This window comes from Pithys albifrons, chromosome 5 (assembly GCF_047495875.1).
Source record: "Pithys albifrons albifrons isolate INPA30051 chromosome 5, PitAlb_v1, whole genome shotgun sequence".
Lineage (NCBI taxonomy): Eukaryota > Metazoa > Chordata > Aves > Passeriformes > Thamnophilidae > Pithys > Pithys albifrons.
The window spans coordinates 32,157-52,935 of record NC_092462.1 but is presented as its reverse complement, the minus strand read 5'-3'; the positions used below and the strand labels follow the sequence as shown (position 1 = coordinate 52,935).

Genomic DNA, 20,779 nt, shown 5'->3' with positions numbered 1-20,779 from the left:
CCCTTCGGGAGCCCCACCCGGGGACTCCACCTGCGTGCCCGAAATGTCGCCCTCCCGAAAACACCTATTGGGGAGCTCCGGTGCCCAAAATGTCGGCCCTCGGGAACCCCCCTTGGGGACCCCCGGCGCCCAAAATGTCGTCCGTCGGGAACCCCCCTTGGGGACCCCCGGTGCCCAAAATGTCGGCCCTCGGGAACCCCCCTTGGGGACCCCCGGTGCCCAAAATGTCGGCCCTCGGGAACCCCCCTTGGGGACCCCCGGTGCCCAAAATGTCGTCCGTCGGAAACCCCCCTTGGGGACCCCCGGTGCCCGAAATGTCGTCCGTCGGGAACCCCCCCTTGGGGACCCCCGGTGCCCAAAATGTCGGCCCTCGGGAACCCCCCCTTGGGGACCCCCGGCGCCCAAAATGTCGGCCCTCGGTAACCCCCCTTGGGGACCCCCGGTGCCCAAAATGTCGGCCCTCGGGAACCCCCCTTGGGGACCCCCCGGCGCCCAAAATGTCGGCCCTCGGTAACCCCCCTTGGGGACCCCCGGTGCCCAAATTGTCGTCCGTCGAGAACCCCCCTTGGGGGCCCCCGGCGCCCGAGGTGTCGCCTCTCGGACCCCATCTTTGGGATCCCCGGCGCCCGAGGTGTTGCCCAGCGGAAACCCCTCCTTGGGGACCCCCGGGGCCCGAGGCGCCGCCCCTCGGCCAGGCCCGCCTTGGGGACCCTCGGCGCCCGAGGCTCCGCCCTTCGTCCAGGCCCGCCTTGGGGACCCTCGGCGCTCGAGGCGCCGCCCCTCGGCCAGCCCCGCCTTGGGGTCCCCCAGGCGCCCGAGTCTTCGCCCCTCGGCAACCCCCTTTTGGGGACCCCTGGCGCCCGAGGCGCCTCTCCTCGGACACCCCCCCTTAGGGACCTACGGCGCCCGAGGCTCCGCCCCTCGGAACCCCCCCCTTGGGGACCCCCGGCGCCCGAGACTTTGCCCCATGGCTGGCGCACATTGGGGACCTTTGACGCCCGAGTCGTCGCCCCACGGCAACCAACCTTCGGGGACCCTCGGCGCCCAAGAGCTCGCCCCTCGGCAACCCCCCCTTGGGTACCGCCGGCGCCCCGAGGCGCCGCCTCTCGGCCAGCTTCGACTTGGGGACCCATGGCGCCCGAGGCGCCGCCCATCGGCCAGCCCCGCTTCGGGGACCCCAGGCGCCCGAGGCGCCGCCCCTCGGCCAGGCCCGCCTTGGGGACCCTCGGCGCCCGAGGCTCCGCCCCTCGGCCAGGGCCGCCTTGGGGACCCTCGGCGCTTGAGGCTCCGCCCCTCGGCCAGCCCCGCCTTGGGGACCCTCGGCGCTCGAGGCGCCGCCCCTCGGCCAGCCCCGCCTTGGGGTCCCCCCGGCGCCCGAGGCGTCGACCCTCGGCAACTCCCCCTTGGGGTGCACCAGTGCTCAAAATGTCGTCCCTCGGGAATCCTTCTTGGGGAACCCGCTGCCCGAAATGTCGTCCCTCGGCAACCCCCCCTTCGGGGACCCCTGGCGCCCGAGGCGCCTCCCCTCGGCAACCCCCCCTTAGGGACCTACGGCGCCCGAGGCTCCGCCCCTCGGAACCCCCCCCTTGGGGACCCCCGGCGCCCGAGACTTTGCCCCATGGCTGGCGCACATTGGGGACCTTTGACGGCCGAGTCGTCGCCCCACGGCAACCAACCTTCGGGGACCCTCGGCGCCCAAGAGCTCGCTCCTCAGCAACCCCCTCTTGGGTACCGCCGGCGCCCGAGGCGCCGCCTCTCGGCCAGCTTCGACTTGGGGACCCATGGCGCCCGAGGCGCCGCCCATCGGCCAGCCCCGCTTCGGGGACCCCAGGCGCCCGAGGCGCCGCCACTCGGCCAGGGCCGCCTTAGGGACCCCCGGCGCCCGAGGCTCCGCCCCTCGGCCAGGCCCGCCTTGGGGACCCTCGGCGCCCGAGGCTCCGCCCCTCGGCCAGCCCCGCCTTGGGGACCCTCGGCGCTCGAGGCGCCGCCCCTCGGCCAGCCCCGCCTTGGGGTCCCCCGGCGCCCGAGTCTTCGCCCCTCGGCAACCCCCTTTTGGGGACCCCCGGCGCCCGAGGCTTCGACCCTCGGCAACTCCCCCTTGGGGTGCACCAGTGCCCAAAATGTCGTCCCTCGGGAATCCTTCTTGGGGAACCTGCTGCCCGAAATGTCGTCCCTCGGCAACCCCCCCTTCGGGGACCCCTGGCGCCCGAGACGCCTCCCCTCGGCAACCCCCCCTTAGGGACCTACGGCGCCCGAGGCTCCGCCCCTCGGAACCCCCCCCTTGGGGACCCCCGGCGCCCGAGACTTTGCCCCATGGCTGGCGCACATTGGGGACCTTTGACGCCCGAGTCGTCGCCCCACGGCAACCAACCTTCGGGGACCCTCGGCGCCCAAGAGCTCGCCCCTCGGCAACCCCCCCTTGGGTACCGCCGGCGCCCGAGGCGCCGCCTCTCGGCCAGCTTCGACTTGGGGACCCATGGCGCCCGAGGCGCCGCCCATCGGCCAGCCCCGCTTCGGGGACCCCAGGCGCCCGAGGCGCCGCCCCTCGGCCAGGCCCGCCCTAGGGACCCCCGGCGCCCGAGGCTCCGCCCCTCGGCCAGGCCCGCCTTGGGGACCCTCGGCGCCCGAGGCTCCGCCCCTCGGCCAGCCCCGCCTTGGGGACCCTCGGCGCTCGAGGCGCCGCCCCTCGGCCAGCCCCGCCTTGGGGTCCCCCGGCGCCCGAGTCTTCGCCCCTCGGCAACCCCCGTTTAAGGACCCCCGGCGCCCGAGGCGTCGACCCTCGGCAACTCCCCCTTGGGGTGCACCAGTGCCCAAAATGTCGTCCCTCGGGAATCCTTCTTGGGGAACCCGCTGCCCGAAATGTCGTCCCTCGGCAACCCCCCCTTCGGGGACCCCTGGCGCCCGAGACGCCTCCCCTCGGCAACCCCCCCTTAGGGACCTACGGCGCCCGAGGCTCCGCCCCTCGGAACCCCCCCCTTGGGGACCCCCGGCGCCCGAGACTTTGCCCCATGGCTGGCGCACATTGGGGACCTTTGACGCCCGAGTCGTCGCCCCACGGCAACCAACCTTCGGGGACCCTCGGCGCCCAAGAGCTCGCCCCTCGGCAACCCCCCCTTGGGTACCGCCGGCGCCCGAGGCGCCGCCTCTCGGCCAGCTTCGACTTGGGGACCCATGGCGCCCGAGGCGCCGCCCATCAGCCAGCCCCGCTTCGGGGACCCCAGGCGCCCGAGGCGCCGCCCCTCGGCCAGGCCCGCCCTAGGGACCCCCGGCGCCCGAGGCTCCGCCCCTCGGCCAGGCCCGCCTTGGGGACCCTCGGCGCCCGAGGCTCCGCCCCTCGGCCAGCCCCGCCTTGGGGACCCTCGGCGCCCGAGGCGCCACCTCTCGGCCAGCTTCGACTTGGGGACCCATGGTGCCCGAGGCGCCGCCCATCGGCCAGCCTCGCTTCGGGGACCCCAGGCGCCCGAGGCGCCGCCCCATCGGCCAGGGCCGCCTTAGGGACCCCCGGCGCCCGAGGCTCCGCCCCTCGGCAGTTCCGTCTCGGGGACTCCCGACGCCCGAGGCGCCGCCCATCGGCCAGCCCCGCCTTGGGGACCCCCGGCATTCGAGGCTCCGCCCCTCGGCCAGCCCCGCCTTGAAGAACTCCGGCGCCCGGGGCGCCACCCATCGGCCAGCCCCGCCTTGGGGACCTCCGAGGCCCGAGGCTCCGCCCCTCGGCCAGGCCTGCCCTGGGGACCTTCTGCGCCCGAGGTTCCGCCCCTCGGCAAGCCCCGCCTTGGGGATCCCAAGCGCCCGACGCTCCGCCCCTCGGCCAGCCCCGCCTTGGGGACCCTCGGCTCCCGAGGCTCCGCCCCTCGGCCAGGCCCGCCTTGGGGAACCTTGGCGCCCGAGGCTCCGCCCCTCGGCCAGGCCCGCCTTGGGGAACCTCGGCGCCCGAGGCTCCGCCCCTCGGCCAGCCCCGCCTTGGGGACCCTCGGCGCCCGAGGCTCCGCCCCTCGGCCAGCCCCGCCTTGGGGACCCTCGGCGCTCGAGGCGCCGCCCCTCGGCCAGCCCCGCCTTGGGGACCCCCGGCGCCCGAGTCTTCGCCCCTCGGCAACCCCCTTTTGGGGACCCCCGGCGCCCGAGGCGTCGACCCTCGGCAACTCCCCCTTGGGGTGCACCAGTGCCCAAAATGTCGTCCCTCGGGAATCCTTCTTGGGGAACCCGCTGCCCGAAATGTCGTCCCTCGGCAACCCCCCCTTCGGGGATCCCTGGCGCCCGAGGCGCCTCCCCTCGGCAACCCCCCCTTAGGGACCTACGGCGCCCGAGGCTCCGCCCCTCGGAACCCCCCCCTTGGGGACCCCCGGCGCCCGAGACTTTGCCCCATGGCTGGCGCACATTGGGGACCTTTGACGCCCGAGTCGTCGCCCCACGGCAACCAACCTTCGGGGACCCTCGGCGCCCAAGAGCTCGCCCCTCGGCAACCCCCCCTTGGGTACCGCCGGCGCCCGAGGCGCCGCCTCTCGGCCAGCTTCGACTTGGGGACCCATGGCGCCCGAGGCTCCGCCCATCGGCCAGGCCCGCCTTGTGAACCCACGGCGCCCGAGGCTCCGCCCCTCGGCCAGGCCCGCCTTGGGGACCCTCGGCGCCCGAGGCTCCGCCCCTCGGCCAGCCCCGCCTTGGGGACCCTCGGCGCTCGAGGCGCCGCCCCTCGGCCAGCCCCGCCTTGGGGTCCCCCGGCGCCCGAGTCTTCGCCCCTCGGCAACCCCCTTTTGGGGACCCTCGGCGCCCGAGGCGTCGACCCTCGGCAACTCCCCCTTGGGGTGCACCAGTGCCCAAAATGTCGTCCCTCGGGAATCCTTCTTGGGGAACCCGCTGCCCGAAATGTCGTCCCTCGGCAACCCCCCCTTCGGGGACCCCTGGCGCCCGAGGCGCCTCCCCTCGGCAACCCCCCCTTAGGGACCTATGGCGCCCGAGGCTCCGCCCCTCGGAACCCCCCGTTGGGGACCCCCGGCGCCCGAGACTTTGCCCCATGGCTGGCGCACATTGGGGACCTCTGACGCCCGAGTCGTCGCCCCACGGCAACCAACCTTCGGGGACCCTCGGCGCCCAAGAGCTCGTCCCTCGGCAACCCCCCCTTGGGTACCGCCGGCGCCCGAGGCGCCGCCTCTCGGCCAGCTTCGACTTGGGGACCCATGGCGCCCGAGGCGCCGCCCATCGGCCAGCCCCGCTTCGGGGACCCCAGGCGCCCGAGGCGCCGCCCCTCGGCCAGGGCCGCCTTAGGGACCCCCGGCGCCCGAGGCTCCGCCCCTCGGCCAGGCCCGCCTTGGGGACCCTCGGCACCCGAGGCTCCGCCCCTCGGCCAGCCCCGCCTTGGGGACCCTCGGCGCTCGAGGCGCCGCCCCTCGGCCAGCCCCGCCCTGGGGAGTCCCGGCGCCCGTGGCGTCGCCCATCGGCAATTCCGCCTTGGGGATCCCAGGGGCTCCCTCAACCCGGTTCCTGACATGTCGCCCCCCGGAGTTCCCACCGGGGACCCCACCTCACGGTGCCCGAGATGCCGCCCTTTCCGAGCGCCCGCCGGGAACCCCCGCCCTCGTTGCCTGAAATGCAGCCCCCCCGGGAGCCCCCGCCGGGGACCTCCCGGCGCTCGGTGCCCAAAATGTCGCCCTTCGGGAGCCCCACCCGGGGACTCCACCTGCGTGCCCGAAATGTCGCCCTCCCGAAAACACCTATTGGGGAGCTCCGGTGCCAAAAATGTCGGCCCTCGGGAACCCCCCTTTGTGGACCCGGGTGCCCAAAGCGTCGTCCCTTGGGAACCTCCCTTAGGGACCCCCGGTGCTCAAAATGTCGGCCCTCGGGAGCCCGACTTGGGGACCCCCGGTGCCCAAAAGTTCGTCTCTCGGAAACCTCCCTTGGGGACCCCGGTTCCAAAAATGTTGCCCCTCGGGAACCCCCCTTGGGGAACCCCGGTGCCCAAAATTTCGTCCTTCCGGAATCCCCCTTGGGGACCCCTGGCGCCCAAAATGTCGGCCCTCGGGAACACCCCTTGGGGACCCCCGGTGCCCAAAATGTCGTCCCTCGGGAACCCCCCTTGGGGACCCCCGGCGCCCAAAATGTCGGCCCTCGGTAACCCCCCTTGGGGACCCCCGGTGCCCAAATTGTCGTTCGTCGGGAACCCCCCTTGGGGGCCCCCGGCGCCCGAGGTGTCGCCTCTCGGACCCCATCTTTGGGATCCCCGGCGCCCGAGGTGTTGCCCAGCGGAAACCCCTCCTTGGGGACCCCCGGGGCCCGAGGCGCCGCCCCTCGGCCAGCCCCGCCTTGGGGTCCCCCGGCGCCCGAGTCTTCGCCCCTCGGCAACCCCCTTTTGGGGACCCCCGGCGCCCGAGGCGTCGACCCTCGGCAACTCCCCCTTGGGGTGCACCAGTGCCCAAAATGTCGTCCCTCGGGAATCCTTCTTGGGGAACCCGCTGCCCGAAATGTCGTCCCTCGGCAACCCCCCCTTCGGGGACCCCTGGCGCCCGAGGCGCCTCCCCTCGGCAACCCCCCCTTAGGGACCTACGGCGCCCGAGGCTCCGCCCCTCGGAACCCCCCCCTTGGGGACCCCCGGCGCCCGAGGCTTTGCCCCATGGCTGGCGCACATTGGGGACCTTTGACGCCCGAGTCGTCGCCCCACGGCAACCAACCTTCGGGGACCCTCGGCGCCCAAGAGCTCGCCCCTCGGCAACCCCACCTTGGGTACCGCCGGCGCCCGAGGCGCCGCCTCTCGGCCAGCTTCGACTTGGGGACCCATGGCGCCCGAGGCTCCGCCCATCGGCCAGCCCCGCTTCGGGGACCCCAGGCGCCCGAGGCGCCGCCCCTCGTCGAGGGCCGCCTTAGGGACCCCCGGCGCCCGAGGCTCCGCCCCTCGGCAGCCCCGTCTTGGGGACTCCCGAGGCCGGAGGCGCCGCCCATCGGCCAGCCCCGCCTTGGGGACCCCCGGCATTCGAGGCTCCGCCCCTCGGCCAGGCCCGCCTTGGGGACCCCCGGCGCCCGAGGCGCCGCCCATCGGCCAGCCCCGCCTTGGGGACCCTCGGCGCCCGAGGCTCCGGCCCTCGGCCAGCCCCGCCTTGGGGACCCTCGGCGCCCGAGGCGCCGCCCCTCGGCCAGCCCCGCCTTGGGGTCCCCCGGCGCCCGAGTCTTCGCCCCTCGTCAACTCCTTTTTGGGGACCCCCGGCGCCCGAGGCGTCGACCCTCGGCAACTCCCCCTTGGGGTGCACCAGTGCCCAAAATGTCGTCCCTCGGGAATCCTTCTTGGGGAACCCGCTGCCCGAAATGTCGTCCCTCGGCAACCCCCCCTTCGGGGACCCCTGGCGCCCGAGGCGCCTCCCCTCGGCAACCCCCCCTTAGGGACCTACGGCGCCCGAGGCTCCGCCCCTCGGAACCCCCCTCTTGGGGACCCCTGGCGCCCGAGACTTTGCCCCATGGCTGGCGCACATTGGGGACCTTTGACGCCCGAGTCGTCGCCCCACGGCAACCAACCTTCGGGGACCCTCGGCTCCCAAGAGCTCGCCCCTCGGCAACCCCCCCTTGGGTACCGCCGGCGCCCGAGGCGCCGCCTCTCGGCCAGCTTCGACTTGGGGACCCATGGCGCCCGAGGCTCCGCCCCTCGGCCAGGCCCGCCTTGTGGACCCACGGCGCCCGAGGCGCCGCCCCTCGGCCAGCCCCGCCCTAGGGACCCCCGGCGCCCGAGGCGCCGCCCCTCGGCCAGGCCCGCCTTGGGGACCCTCGGCGCCCGAGGCTCCGCCCCTCGGCCAGCCCCGCCTTGGGGACCCTCGGCGCTCGAGGCTCCGCCCCTCGGCCAGCCCCGCCTTGGGGTCCCCCGGCGCCCGAGTCTTCGCCCCTCGGCAACCCCCTTTTGGGGACCCCCGGCGCCCGAGGCGTCGACCCTCGGCAACTCCCCCTTGGGGAAAACCAGGGCCTGAGGGCTCGGCCCTCGGCAACCCCCCTTGGGGACCCCCGGCGCCCGAGGTGTCGCCCCTCGGACCCCCTCTTTGGGATCCCTGGCGCCCGAGGTGTTGCCCAGCGGAAACCTTTCATTGAGGACCCCCAGCGCCCGAGGCGCCGCCCCTCGGCCAGGCCGGTCTTGGGGACCCTCGGCGCCTGAGGCTCCGCCCCTCAACCAGGCCTGCTTTAGGGACCCTCGGCGCCCGAGGCTCCGCCCTTCGGCCAGCCCCGTCTTGGGGACTTCCGACGCCCGAGGCGCCGCCCATCGGCCAGCCCCGCCTTGGGGACCCCCGACGACCGAGGTCTCGCCCATCGGCAAACTCCCCCTTGGGGAAAACCAGGGTCTGAGGGCTCGGCCCTCGGCAACCCCCCTTGGGGACCCCCGGCGCCTGAGGTGTCGCCCCTCGGACCCCCTCTTTGGGACCCCCGGCGCCCGAGGTGTTGCCCAGCGGAAACCCCTCTTTGGGGACCCCCGGCGCCCGAGGCGCCGCCCCTCGGCTAGCCCCGCCTTGAGAATCCGTGACGCCCATGGCGCCGCCCCTCGGCCAGCCCCCTTTTAGGGACGCTCGGCACCCAAAGCGCCCACACTCGGCCAGCCCCCCCTTTTGGGACCGTCGGCGCCCGAGGCGTCGCCCCACAGCAACAACGCCTCAGGGACCCCCAGCGCCGGAGGCGTCGCCGCTCGGCAACCCACCCTTTGGGACCCCCGAAGCCCGAAACGACGCCCGTCGGCAAGCCCCCTTTGTAACTACCAGCGCCCGATGCGTCGCCCCTCGGCAATCCCCCCTTTTGGGCCCCCCGGGGCCTGTGGCGTCGCTCCTCGGCAACCAACCTTCGGGGACCCCCGGTGCCAAAAATCTCGCCCCTCGGCAACCCCCCTTTGGGGACCACCGGCGCCCGAGGCGCCGCCCCTAAGCCAGCCCCGCCTTGGGGACCCCCGGCGCCCGAGGCTCCGCCCCTCGGCCAGCCCCGCCTTGGGGACCCTCGGCTCCCGAGGCTCCGCCCCTCGGCCAGGCCCGCCTTGGGGACCCTTGGCGCCCGAGGCTCCGCCCCTCGGCCAGGCCCGCCTTGGGGACCCACGGCGCCCGAGGCTCCGCCCCTCGGCCAGCCCCGCCTTGGGGACTCTCGGCGCTCGAGGCGCCGCCCCTCGGCCAGCCCCGCCTTGGGGTCCCCCGGCGCCCGAGTCTTTGCCCCTCGGCAACCCCCTTTTGGGGACCCCCGGCGCCCGAGGCGTCGACCCTCGGCAACTCCCCATTGGGGTGCACCAGTGCCCAAAATGTCGTCCCTCGGGAATCCTTCTTGGGGAACCCGCTGCCCGAAATGTCGTACCTCGGCAACCCCCCCTTCGGGGACCCCTGGCGCCCGAGGCGCCTCCCCTCGGCAACCCCCCCTTAGGGACCTACGGCGCCCGAGGCTCCGCCCCTCGGAACCCGCCCCTTGGGGACCCACGGCGCCCGAGACTTTGCCCCATGGCTGGCGCACATTGGGGACCTTTGACGCCCGAGTCGTCGCCCCACGGCAACCAACCTTCGGGGACCCTCGGCTCCCAAGAGCTCGCCCCTCGGCAACCCCCCCTTGGGTACCGCCGGCGCCCGAGGCGCCGCCTCTCGGCCAGCTTCGACTTGGGGACCCATGGCGCCCGAGGCTCCGCCCCTCGGCCAGGCCCGCCTTGTGGACCCACGGCGCCCGAGGCGCCGCCCATCCGCCAGCCCCGCTTCGGGGACCCCAGGCGCCCGAGGCTCCGCCCCTCGGCCAGGGCCGCCTTAGGGACCCCCGGCGCCCGAGGCTCCGCCCCTCGGCCAGCCCCGGGTTGGAGACGCTTGGCGCCCGAGGCTCCGCCCCTCGGCCAGGCCCACCTTGGGGACCCGAGGCGCCCGAGGCGCCGCCCCTCGGCCAGCCCCACCCTGGGGAGTCCCGGCGCCCGTGGCGTTGCCCCTCGGCAATTCCGCCTTGGGGATCCCAGGGGCTCCCTCAACCCGGTTCCTGACATGTCGCCCCCCGGAGTTCCCACCGGGGACCCCACCTCACGGTGCCCAAGATGCCGCCCTCTGGGAGCGCCCGCCGGGAACCCCCGCCCCCGTTGCCTGAAATGCAGCCCCCCCGGGAGCCCTCGCCGGGGACCTCCCGGCGCCCGGTGCCCGAAATGTCGACCCTCGGGAGCCCCACCCGGGGACCCTACCTGCGTGCCCGAAATGTCGCCCTCCCGAAAACACCTATTGGGGAGCTCCGGTGCCAAAAATGTCGGCCCTCGGGAATCCCCCTTTGGGGACCCGGGTGCCCAAAGCGTCGTCCCTTGGGAACCTCCCTTAGGGACCCCCGGTGCTCAAAATGTCGGCCCTCGGGAGCCCGACTTGGGGACCCCCGGTGCCAAAAGTTCGTCTCTCGGAAACCTCCCATGGGGACCCCGGTGCCAAAAATGTTGCCCCTCGGGAACCCCCCTTGGGGAACCCCGGTGTCCAAAATTTCGTCCTTCCAGAATCCCCCTTGGGGACCCCCGGTGCCTAAAATGTCGACCCTCGGGAACCCCCCTTGGGGACCCCTGGTGCCCGAAATGTCGGCCCTCGGGAACCCCCCTTGGGGACCCCCGGTGCCCAAAATGTCGTCCGTCGGGGAACCCCCTTGGGGACCCCCGGTGCCCAAAATGTCGTCCCTCGGGAACCCCCCTTGGGGACCCCCGGTGCCCAAAATGTCGTCCGTCGGGAACCCCCCTTGGGGACCCCCGGCGCCCAAAATGTCGTCCGTCGGGAACCCCCCTTGGGGACCCCCGGCGCCCGAGGCTCGGCCCCTCGGCCAGCCCCGCCTTGGGGACCCTTGGCGCCCGAGGCTCCGCCCCTCGGCCAGGCCCGCCTTGGGGACCCTCGGCGCCCGAGGCTCCGCCCCTCGGCAAGGCCCGCTTTGGGGACCCCCGGCGTATGAGGCTCCGCCCCTCGGCCAGCCCACCTTGGGAAACTCCGGCGCCCGAGGCGCCGCCCATTGGCCAGCCCCGCCTTGGGGAACCCCGGCGCCCGGGGCGCCACCCATCGGCGTACCACGCCTTGGGGACCCCCGGCGCCCGAGGCTTCGCCCCTCGGCCAGGCCTGCCCTGGGGACCTTCGGCGCCCGAGGCTCCGCCCCTCAGCCAGCCCCGCCTTGGGGAACCCCGGCATTCGAGGCGCCGCCCCTCGGCCAGCCCCGCCTTGGGGACCCCCGGCGCCCGAGGCTCCGCCCCTCGGCCAGCCTCGCCTTGGGGACCCTCGGCGCCCGAGGCTCCGCCCCTAAGCCAGCCCCGCTTTCGGGACCCCCGGCGCCCGAGGCTCCGCCCCTCGGCCAGCCCCGCATTGGGGACCCTCGGCTCCCGAGGCTCCGCCCCTCGGCCAGGCCCGCCTTGGGGACCCTTGGCGCCCGAGGCTCCGCCCCTCGGCCAGCCCCGCCTTGGGGACCCCCGGCGCCCGAGGGTCCGCCCCTCGTCTAGCCCTGCCTTGGGGACCCTCGGCGCCCGAGGCTCCGCCCTTCGGCCAGCCCCGCCTTGCGGACTTCCGGCGCCGGAGGCGCCGCCCCTCGACCATCCTCGCCCATGGCGACCCTCGGCGCCGGAGGCGTCGCCCATCGGCCAGCCCCGCCTTGGGGACCCCCGACGACCGAGGTCTCGCCCATCGGCAAACTCCCCCTTGGGGAAAACCAGGGCCTGAGGGCTCGGCCCTCGGCAACCCAGCTTGGGGATCCCCGGCGCCCGAGGTGTCGCCCCTCGGACCCCCTCTTTGGGATCCCCGGCGCCCGAGGTGTTGCCCAGCGGAAACCCCTCCTTGGGGACCCTCGGCGCCCGAGGTGCCGCCTCTCGGCTAGCCCCGCTTTGGGAATCCGCGACGCCCATGGCGCCGCCCCTCGGCCAGGCCCCCCTTGGGGACCCCTCACGCCCGAGGAGACACCCCTTGGCCAGCCCTTCCTTGGGGACCCCCGGCGCCTGAGCCGTCGCCCCTCGGCAACCTCAGCCCGGTGACTCCCGGCGCCCGAGGTGACGCCCCTCGGCAACGCCCTCTTTGTAAGCCCCAGCGCCCGAGGCATCGCCCCTCGGCAACCTCCTCTTTGGGAGTCCCGGCGACCGATGTTTCGCCTTTCGGAAACCCCCCCTAGGGGACCCTCGGCGCCCAAAGGCTCGCCCTTTGGCAACCCCCCTTTTGGGGAACACCGGCGCCCGAGGTGTCGCCTCTCGGCAACCCTGCCTTGGGGAGCCTTGGAGCCCGAGGTGTCGCACCTCGTCAATACCCCCTTGGAGAGCCCCGGCGCCCGAGGTGTCGTCTCTTGGCAACCTCATTCCGGTAACTCCCGGCGCCCAAGGTGACGCCCGTCGGCAACCTCCCCTTTGGCAGCCCCGGCGGCCGAGGTGTCGCCTCTCGGCAACCTCAACCCAGTGAATTCCGGCACCCGAGGTGACGGCCCTCGGACACCCCCTCTTGGGATCCAGCGGCGACCGAAATGACGCCCCTCGGCAACCGCCCCTTGGGGAGCCCCGGTGACCGAGGCGTCGCTCCTTGTCAACCCCCTTTTGGGGACGCCCGGCGCCCGAGATCCCGCCCCTCGGCCAGGCCCGTCTTGGGGAACCCCAGCGCCCTAGAGCTCGCTCCTCGGCCAGGCCCGCCTTGTAGACCCTCGGCGCCCGTGGCGCCACCCCTCGGCCAGCCCCGCCTTGGGGACCCTCGGCGCCTGGGGCGCCGCCCCTCTGCCAGCCCTGCCTTGGGGACCCTTGGCGCCCGAGGCTCCGCCCCTCGGCCAGCCCCGCCTTGTGGACCCACGGCGCCCGAGGCGCCGCCCCTCGGCCAGGGCCGCCTTAGGGACCCCCGGCGCCCGAGGCTCCGCCCCTCGGCCAGCCCCGCCTTGGGGACCCTTGGCGCCCGAGGCTCCGCCCCTCGGCCAGGCCCATTTTGGGGAGCCTCGGCTCCCGAGGCTCCGCCCCTCGGCCAGGCCCGCTTTGGGGACCCCCGGCGCCCGAGGCTCCGCCCCTCGGCCAGCCCCGCCTTGGGGAACCTAGGCGCCCGGGGCGCCACCCATCGGCCAGCCCCGCCTTGGGGACCCCCGGCGCCTGAGGCTTCGCCCCTCGGCCAGGCCTGCCCTGGGGACCTTCGGCGCCCGAGGCTCCGCCCCTCGGCCAGCCCCGCCTTGGGGACCCCCGGCGCCAGAGGCTCCGCCCCTCGGCCAGCCCCGCCTTGGGGACCCTCGGCGCCCGAGGCTCCGCCCCTCGGCCAGCCCCGCTTTCGGGACCCCCGGCGCCCGAAACTCCGCCCCTCGGCCAGCCCCGCCTTGGGGACCCTCGGCTCTTGAGGCTCCGCCCCTCGGCCAGGCCCGCCTTGGGGACCCCCGGCGCTCGAGGTGTCGCCCCTCGCACCCCCGCTTTGGGATCCCCGGCGCCCGAGGTGTTGCCCAGCGGAAACACCTCCTTGAGGACCCCCGGCGCCCGAGGCGCCGCCCATCGGCCAGCCCCCTCTTGGGGACCCCCGGCGCCTGAGATCTTGCCCCTCGGCAACCCCCCTTTGGGGACCCCGGCTCCTGAGGTGCCGCCCCTAAGCCAGCCCCGCCTTGGGGACCCCCGGCGCCTGAGGCTCCGCCCCTCGGCCAGGCCCGCCTTGGGGACCCTCAGTGCCCGTGGCGCTGCCCCTCGGCAGCCCTGCCTTGGGGACTCCCGGCCTCCCGAGGCGCCGCCCCTCGGCAACCCTCCCTCGGGAACCCCTGGCGCTCGATGTGTCGCCCCTGAGCAACCCCACCTTGGGGACTCTCGGCACCTGAGGCGTGTCCGCTCAGCATCCCTCTCCTCGCGGACCCTCGGCCCCCGAGGCGTCGCCCTTCTGTAACCCCACCTTGGGGAACCATGGCGCCCGAGGCGTCGCCCCTCAGGAACCACCCCTTGGGGACCCCCCGGCGCCTGAGGCGCCTCCCCTCGGCAACCCCCCCTTAGGGACCTATGACGCCTGAGACGCCACCCCTTTGGCAACCCCCCCTTTGGGGACCCCCGGTACCCGAGGCTTTGCCCCTGCCGCCGCCCATTGGGGACCTCCAACGCCCAAGGTGTCGCCCCATGGCAACCACGCCTCGGGGACCCCCTGTGCCGAAGGCGTCGCCGCTCGGCAACCCTCCCTTTGGCACCCCCGGCGCCCAAGACGACGCCCCTCGGCAACCCCTCCTTGAGGACGCCCGGCGCCCGAGGGCTCGCTGCTCGGCAACCCTCCCTTAGGGACCTATGGCGCCCGAGACGCCGCCCCTGGGCAACCCCCGCTTGGGGACCCCCAGTGCTTGAGGCTTTGCCCTTGCCGCCGCCCACTGGGGACCTTTAACGCCCAAGGCGTCGCCCCACGGCAACCACGCCTCAGGGACCCCCGGCGCCAAAGGCGTCGCCGCTCGGCAACCCACCCTTTAGCACCCCCGACGCCCAAGGCGACGCCCCTCGGCAACCCCTCCTTGAGGACCCCCGGCGCTAGAGGGCTTGCCACTCGGCAACTCCCCCTTTGGGAACCCCAGCGGCCGTGGCGTTGCTCCTCAACAACCCCCCTTTGGGAACCCCGGCGCCCGAGAGCTCACCCCTCGGCAACCCCCTCTTGGGGACCCCCGACGTTTGAGGCGTCGCCTCTCGGCCAGCCCCTCCTTGGAAACCCATGCCGCCAGAGGCTCCGCCCCTCGGCCAGCCCCACCTTGGGAACCCCTGGCGCCCGAGGCTCCGCCCCTCGGCCATCCTCGCCTTGGGGATCCCCGGCGCCTGAAGCGCCGCCCCTCGGCCAGCCCCGCCTTGGGGAGCCCGGGCGCCCGAGGCTCTGCCCCTCGTCCAGGCCCGCCTTGGGGACCCGAGGCGCCCGAGGCGCCGCCCCTCGGCCAGCCCCACCCTGGGGACCCCCGGCGCCTGTGGCGTTGCCCCTCGGCCAGCCCCGCCTTGGGGTCCCCAGGCACTCTCCCACCCCAGTACCCGACATTTTCCCCCCCCGGAGTTCCTGCCGGGGACCCCACCTCACGGTGCCCGAAATGCTGCCCCCTGGGAGCGTTTGCCAGGGACCCCCTCGGCGCCCGGTGCCCGAAATGTCACCCCTCGGGAGCTCCCACCTGGGATCCCTCCTTCCGGTGCCCGAAATGTCGCCCCCCGGGACCCCCTGCCGGGGAACCCCTTGCGTGCTAGAAATGTCGCCTCCCCAAAAACCCCTATTGGGGACCCCCGGTGCCAAAAATGTTGGCCCTCGGAAACCCCCCTTGGGGACCCCTGGTTCCCAAAATGTCGGCCCTCGGGAACCCCTCTTGGGGACCTCCGGTGCCCAAAATGTCGGCCCTCGGGAACCCCGCTTGGGGACCCCCGGTGCCCAAAATTTCGCACTTCGGGAGGCCGACTCGGGGAACCCCCTTCCCTGGTGCCTGAAGTGTCGTCCCTTGGGAGGCCGACCGGGGGAACCCCCTTCCCTGGTATTCGAAGTGTTACCCTTTGGGTGGCCGCCCAAGGCAACCCTCTTTCCCAGTACCTGAAATGTTGCCCCCGGGGAGGCCGCCAGGGGGAACCTCCTTCCCTGGTGCCCGACCTGTCGCCCCTCGGGAGGCCGCCAGAGAGAGCCTCTTTCCCCAGTGCCTGAAGTGTCGCCCCTTGGGAGGCCGCCCAGGGGAACCCCCTTCCTCGGTGCTCGAAGTGTCGCCCCTTGGGATGCCGCCCAGGGGAGCCCTCATCCCCAGTGCCTGAAGTATTGCCCCTCGGGAGGCCGCTGGGGGGAGCCCCCTTTCTCTGAGACCGAAATGTCGCCCATCGGGAGGCCGCCCGGGGCAACACCCTTCCCCAGTGCCCGAAGTGTCGCCCCTTGTGATGCCGCCCGGGAGAACCCCCTTGCCTGGTGCTCGAAGTGTCGCCCCTCGGGATGTCGCCCGGGGGAACCCTCTTCTCCAGTACCCGAAGTGCCGTCCCTCGGGAGGCTGCCCGGGGGAACCCCCTTCCCCAGTGCCTGAAGTGTCACCCCTCGGGAGGCCACCCGGGGGAACCCTCTTTCCCGGTGCCCAAAATGTCACCCCTCGGGAGGCTGCCCGGGGGACCCCCCTTCCCCAATGCCCGAAGTGTCGGACAACTGTAGGCTTCTCAGGGGAACCCTCCTTCCCAGTACCGAAGTGTCGCTCCTCGGGAGGTCGCCTGGGGTACCCGCCTTTTCCAGTGCACAAAGTGTCGCCCCTCGGGAGGCCGCCCGGGGGACCCCCCTTCCCCGGTGCCTGAAGTGTCACACCACAGGAGGCCGCCGGGGGACCCACCTTTCCCGGTGCCCGAAGTGTTGCACCACAGTAGGCTGCCCAGGGGAGCCCCCTTTCCCGGTTCCCGAACTGTCGCCCCTAAGGAGGCCCCCCGGGGGGCCCCCATTTCCTGGTTCCCGAAGTGTCGCCCCCTCGAGAGGCCGCCCAGGGGGACCCCCCTTTCCCTGTGCACGAAGTGCCGCCCCTTTGGGAGGCCGCTCTGGGAACCCCCCTTCCCCCGTGCCTGAAGTGTCGCCCCTTGGGAGGCCGCCCGGGGGACCCCCCTTCCCGGTGCCCAAAGTGTCGCCCTTCGGGAGGCCGCCAGGGGGGAACCCTCTTCCATGATGCTAAAAGTGTCGCCCCTCGGGATGCCACCCGGGGGAGCCCCCTTTTCATGAGACCGAAGTGTCGCCCCTCGGGAGGCCGCCCGGGGGATCCCCCTTCTCCCGTGCCTGAAGTGTCGCCCCTCGGGCGGCAGCCTGGGGGAACCCTCTTCCATGGTGCTTGAAGTGTCACCCCTTGGGAGGGCGCCCAGGGGAACCACTTTCCCAAGTGCCCGAAGTGTCGCACCACAGTAGGCTGCCCGGGAAACTCCCCTTTCCCAGTGCTAAAAAGTGTCGCCCCTCGGGAGGCCGCCCAGGGGACACCCCTTCCCCAGTGCCCGAAGTGTTGCACCTCAGTAGGCTGCCCAGGGGACCCCCCTTTCCCGGTGCCCGAAGTGTCGCCACTTGGGAGGGCGCCCAGGGGACCCCCCTTTCTCCGTGAACGAAGTGTCGCACTTTGAAAAGCCACCCTGGGGAAACCCCTTTCCCTGAGCTCAAAGTGTCGCCCCACGGGAGGCCGCCGGGGGGACCCGCCTTTCCCAGTGCGTGAAGTGTCTCCCTTCGGGAGGCTGCCAGGGCGTCCCCCCTTTCCTGGGGCCTGAAGTGTCGCCCCTCGGCAGGGTGTTTGGGGGAACCCCCTTCCCCGGTACCCGAAGTGTTACCCTTCGGGACTCCACCCAGGGGAACACCCTTCCCAGTACCCGAAATGTCGACCGTCGGGAGGCCGCCCGGGGGAGCCCCATGCTCCAGTGCCTGAAGTGTTGCCCGTCGGGAGGCCGCGAGGGTGAACCCCCTTCCCAGTGCCCAAAGTGTCGCGCCCTCGGAAGGCCACCCAGGGCAGCCTCCTTTCCCTAAAAGAGAAGTGTCACCCTTCGGGAGGCCACCATGGGGAACCCCCTTCTCTGGAGCCAGAAGTGTTGCCTCTTGGCACGCCTCCCAGGGGAACCCCCTTTTTCTGAGCCCAAAGTGTCAACCTTCGGGTGGCCTCCCAAGAGACCCCCCTTTCCCTGCGACCAAAGTGTCGCCTCTCGGTAGGCCGCCCGGGGGAAACCCCTTTCCCGGTGCCCAAAGTGTTGCCTCTTGGGAGGCCGCCCGGGGGACTCGCCCTTTCCCCGTGCACGAAGTGTCACTCTTCGAAAAGCCGTACGGGGGAACCCACTTCCCTGGTGCCCAAAGTGTCGCTCCTCGGAAGGCTGCCCAGGGGATCCCCCTTTCCCTGAGCTCGAAGAGTCGCCCCACAGGAGGCCACCCGGGAAACTCCCCTTTCCTAGTGCCCGAAGTGTTGCCCCTCAGGAGGCCGCCCGGGAGACCCCCTTTCCCCAGTGCCTGAAGTGTCACCACTTGGGAGGGCGCCCAGCGGGACCCCCCTTTCCCTGTGCATGAAGTGTCGCACTTTGAAAAGCCTCTCGGGGGAACTCCCTTTCCCGGTACCCAAAGTGTCACCCCTCGGAAGGCTTCCCAGGGGAAACCCCTTTTCCTGAGCTGAAAGTGTCGCCCCGCGGGAGGCCGCCCTGGGGAACCCTCTTCTCCGCTGCCCAAAGTGTCGCCCCTCGGGAGGCTGCCCGGGGCACACCCTCTTTCCCAGTGCCCGAAATGTCACCTCTCAAGAGGCTGCCCGGGGGACCCCCCTTCCCCAGTGTCTGAAGTGTCGCAGCATTGTAGGCTGCCCAGGGGAACCCTCTTTCCCAGTATCAAAGTGTCGCCCCTCGGGAGGCCGCCCAGGGGAACCCCCTTTTTCTGAGCTCGAAGTGTCACCCTGCGGGAGGCCGCCTGTGGGACGCCCCTTTCCCAGTGCGCGAAGTGTTTCCCTTCAGTAGGCCGCCAGTGGGACCCCCCTTTCCTGGTGCCTGAAGTGTTGCCCCTTGGCGGGCCGACCAGGGGAACCTCCTTTCCCGGTACCTGAAGTGTCGCCCCTTGGGAGGCCGCCAGGGGGAGCCCTCTTTCTCAGTGCCTGAAGTGTCGCCCCTCAGGAGGCTGCCCGGGGAAACCCCCTTCCCCTGTTCTCAAAGTGTCGCACCTCATGAGGCCGCCCGGGAGAGCCCCCTTTCCCTTAGACCAAAGTGTCTCCTCTCGGGAGGCCGCTCGTGTGAACCCCCTTTCCCGGTGCAAGTAGTGTCGCTCCTCGGGAGGCTGCCCTGGCGACCCCCCTTCCCAGGTGCCCAAAGTGTCGCACCACAGGAGGCCGCCCGGGGGACCCCCTTCCCGGTGACTGAAGTGTCGCCCCTCGGAAGGCCGACTGGGGAAACCGCATTCCCCGGTACCCGAAGTTTTACCCTTCGGGAGGCCGCCCAGGGGAACCCCCTTCCCCAGTGTCCGAAGTGTCACAGAAATGTAGGCTGCCCAGGGGAACCCTCTTTCCCTGTACCAAAGTGTCACCCTTCGGAAGGCTGCCCGGGGGACCCGCCTTTTCCGGTGCACAAAGTGTCGCCCCTCGGGAGACCGCCTAGCGAACCCCCTTTCCCCTATGCCCGAAGTGTCGCACAACAGTAGGCTGCCTGGGAAACTCCCCTTTCCCAGTGCCTGAACTGTCGCCCCTCGGGAGGCCGCCCGGGGGACCCCCCTTTCCCCGTGCACGCAGTGTCACTCTTCGAAAAGCCGCCCGGGGGAACCCACATGCCCAATGCCCAAAGTGTTGCCCCTTGGAAGGCTTGCCAGGGGATCCCCCTTTCCCTGAGCTTGAAGTGTCGCCACGCGGGAGGCTGCCCGGGGAAACCCTCTTCTCCAGTGCCCAAAGTGTCGCCCCTCGAGAGGCCACCCGGGGGAACCCTCTTTCCCAGTGCCCAAAATGTCACCCCTCAAGAGGCCGACCGGGGGACCCGCCTTCCCCAGTGCCTGAAGTGTCGCACCACTGTCGGCTTCCCAGGGGAACCCTCTTTCCCAGTACCGAAGTGTTACCCCTCGGGAGGCCGCCCGGAGGACCCGCCTTTCCTGGTGCCTGAAGTGTCGCAACATGGGAGGCCACCCGGGGGACCCTCCTTTCCCCGTGCATGAAGTGTCGCTCTTCGAAAAGCTGCCCGGGGGAACCCACATCCCCGGTGCCCAGTGTCACCCCTCAGAAGGCTTCCCAGGGGATCCCCCTTTCCCTGAGCTTGAAGTGTCGCCCCGCGGGAGGCCGCCCTGGGGAACTCTCCTCTTTGATGCCCAAAGTGTTGCCCCCCGGGAGGCCACCGGGGGGAACCCTCTTTCCCAGTGTCCGAAATGTCACCTCTCAAGAGGCTGCCCTGGCTACCCCCCTTCCCCAGTGCCTGAAGTGTCGCCCCTCGGGAGGCCGCCCGGGGGAACCCCCTTTCCAGTGCCCGAAATGTCACCTCTCAAAAGGCTGCCGGGGGAACCCCCTTCACCAGTGTCCGAAGTGTCGCAGAAATGTAGGCTGCCCAGGAGAACCCTCTTTCCCTGTACCGAAGTGTCGCCCTTCGGGAGGCCGCCCGGGGGACCCGGCATTTCCGGTGCACAAAGTGTCGCCCCTCGGGAGACCGCCGGGGGACCCCCCTTTCCTGGTGCCCAAAGTGTCGCGCCTCGGAAGGCCGCCTAGCGAACCCCCTTTCCCATGTGCCCAAAGTGTCGCACCACAGTAGGCTGCCTGGGAAACTCCCCTTTCCCAGTGCCTGAAGTGTCCCCCCTCGGGAGGCCGCCCGGGGGACCCCCCGTTCCCCGTGCACGAAGTGTCGCTCTTCAAGAAGCCACCCAGGGGAACCCACTTCCCCTGTGCCCAAAGTGTCGCCACTCGGAAGGCTTTCCAGGGGATCCCTCTTTCCCTGAGCTCGAAGTGTCGCCCCGCAGGAGGCCGCCCGGGGGAACCCTCCTCTTTGGTACCCAAATTGTCGCCCCTCGGGAGGCCAACCGGGGGAACCCTCTTTCCCAGTGCCCGAAATGTCACCTCTCAAGAGGCTGCCCGGGAGACCTCCCTTCCCCAGTGCCTGAAGTGTCGGAGCATTGCAGGCTGCCCAGGGGAACCCTCTTTCCCAGTACCAAAGTGTCGCCCCTCGGGAGGCCGCCCAGGGGAACCCCCTTTTCCTGAGATCGAAATGTCGCCCCGCAGGAGGCCGCCTGTGGGACGCCCCTTTCCCAGTGCGTGAAGTGTCTCCCTTCGGGAGGCCCCCAGTGGGACTCGCCTTTCCTCGTGCCTGAAGTGTCGCCCCTCGGCAGGCCGCCCAGGGGAACCTCCTTCCCCAGTACCCAAAGTGTCGCCCCTCGGGAGGCCGCCAGGGGGAGCCCTCTTCCTCAGTGCCTGAAGTGTCGCCCCTTGGGAGGCCGCCCGGAGCAACCCCCTTCCCCTGTTCTCAAAG

The 20,779-nt window shown here is 72.5% G+C and overlaps 1 protein-coding gene across 1 annotated transcript; it reads left to right on the top strand.

The window, feature by feature from the left end:
* The first annotated feature begins 8,487 nt into the window (after positions 1-8,487).
* On the top strand, positions 8,488-13,781 carry LOC139672131 (basic salivary proline-rich protein 2-like). Its single transcript, XM_071555692.1, has 4 exons — positions 8,488-8,690; positions 9,964-10,199; positions 11,411-11,594; positions 13,274-13,781. Exons 1-4 carry the CDS (start codon positions 8,488-8,490, stop codon positions 13,779-13,781), a joined length of 1,131 nt encoding a protein of 376 aa, XP_071411793.1.
* The last annotated feature ends 6,998 nt before the right edge of the window (positions 13,782-20,779 follow it).

What these genes read in the sequence shown, in the direction of transcription:
- LOC139672131 (XM_071555692.1), top strand. Translation starts at nt 8,488, where the DNA reads ATGGCGCCGCCCCTCGGCCAGCCCCCTTTTAGGGACGCTCGGCACCCA. An exon ending in GCCCGAAACGACGCCCGTCG is followed by an intron (nt 8,691 to 9,963) that starts GCAAGCCCCCTT and finishes CGCCCCCCGGAG; the next exon opens with TTCCCACCGGGGACCCCACC. An exon ending in GGAGCTCCGGTGCCAAAAAT is followed by an intron (nt 10,200 to 11,410) that starts GTCGGCCCTCGG and finishes CCCCTCGTCTAG; the next exon opens with CCCTGCCTTGGGGACCCTCG.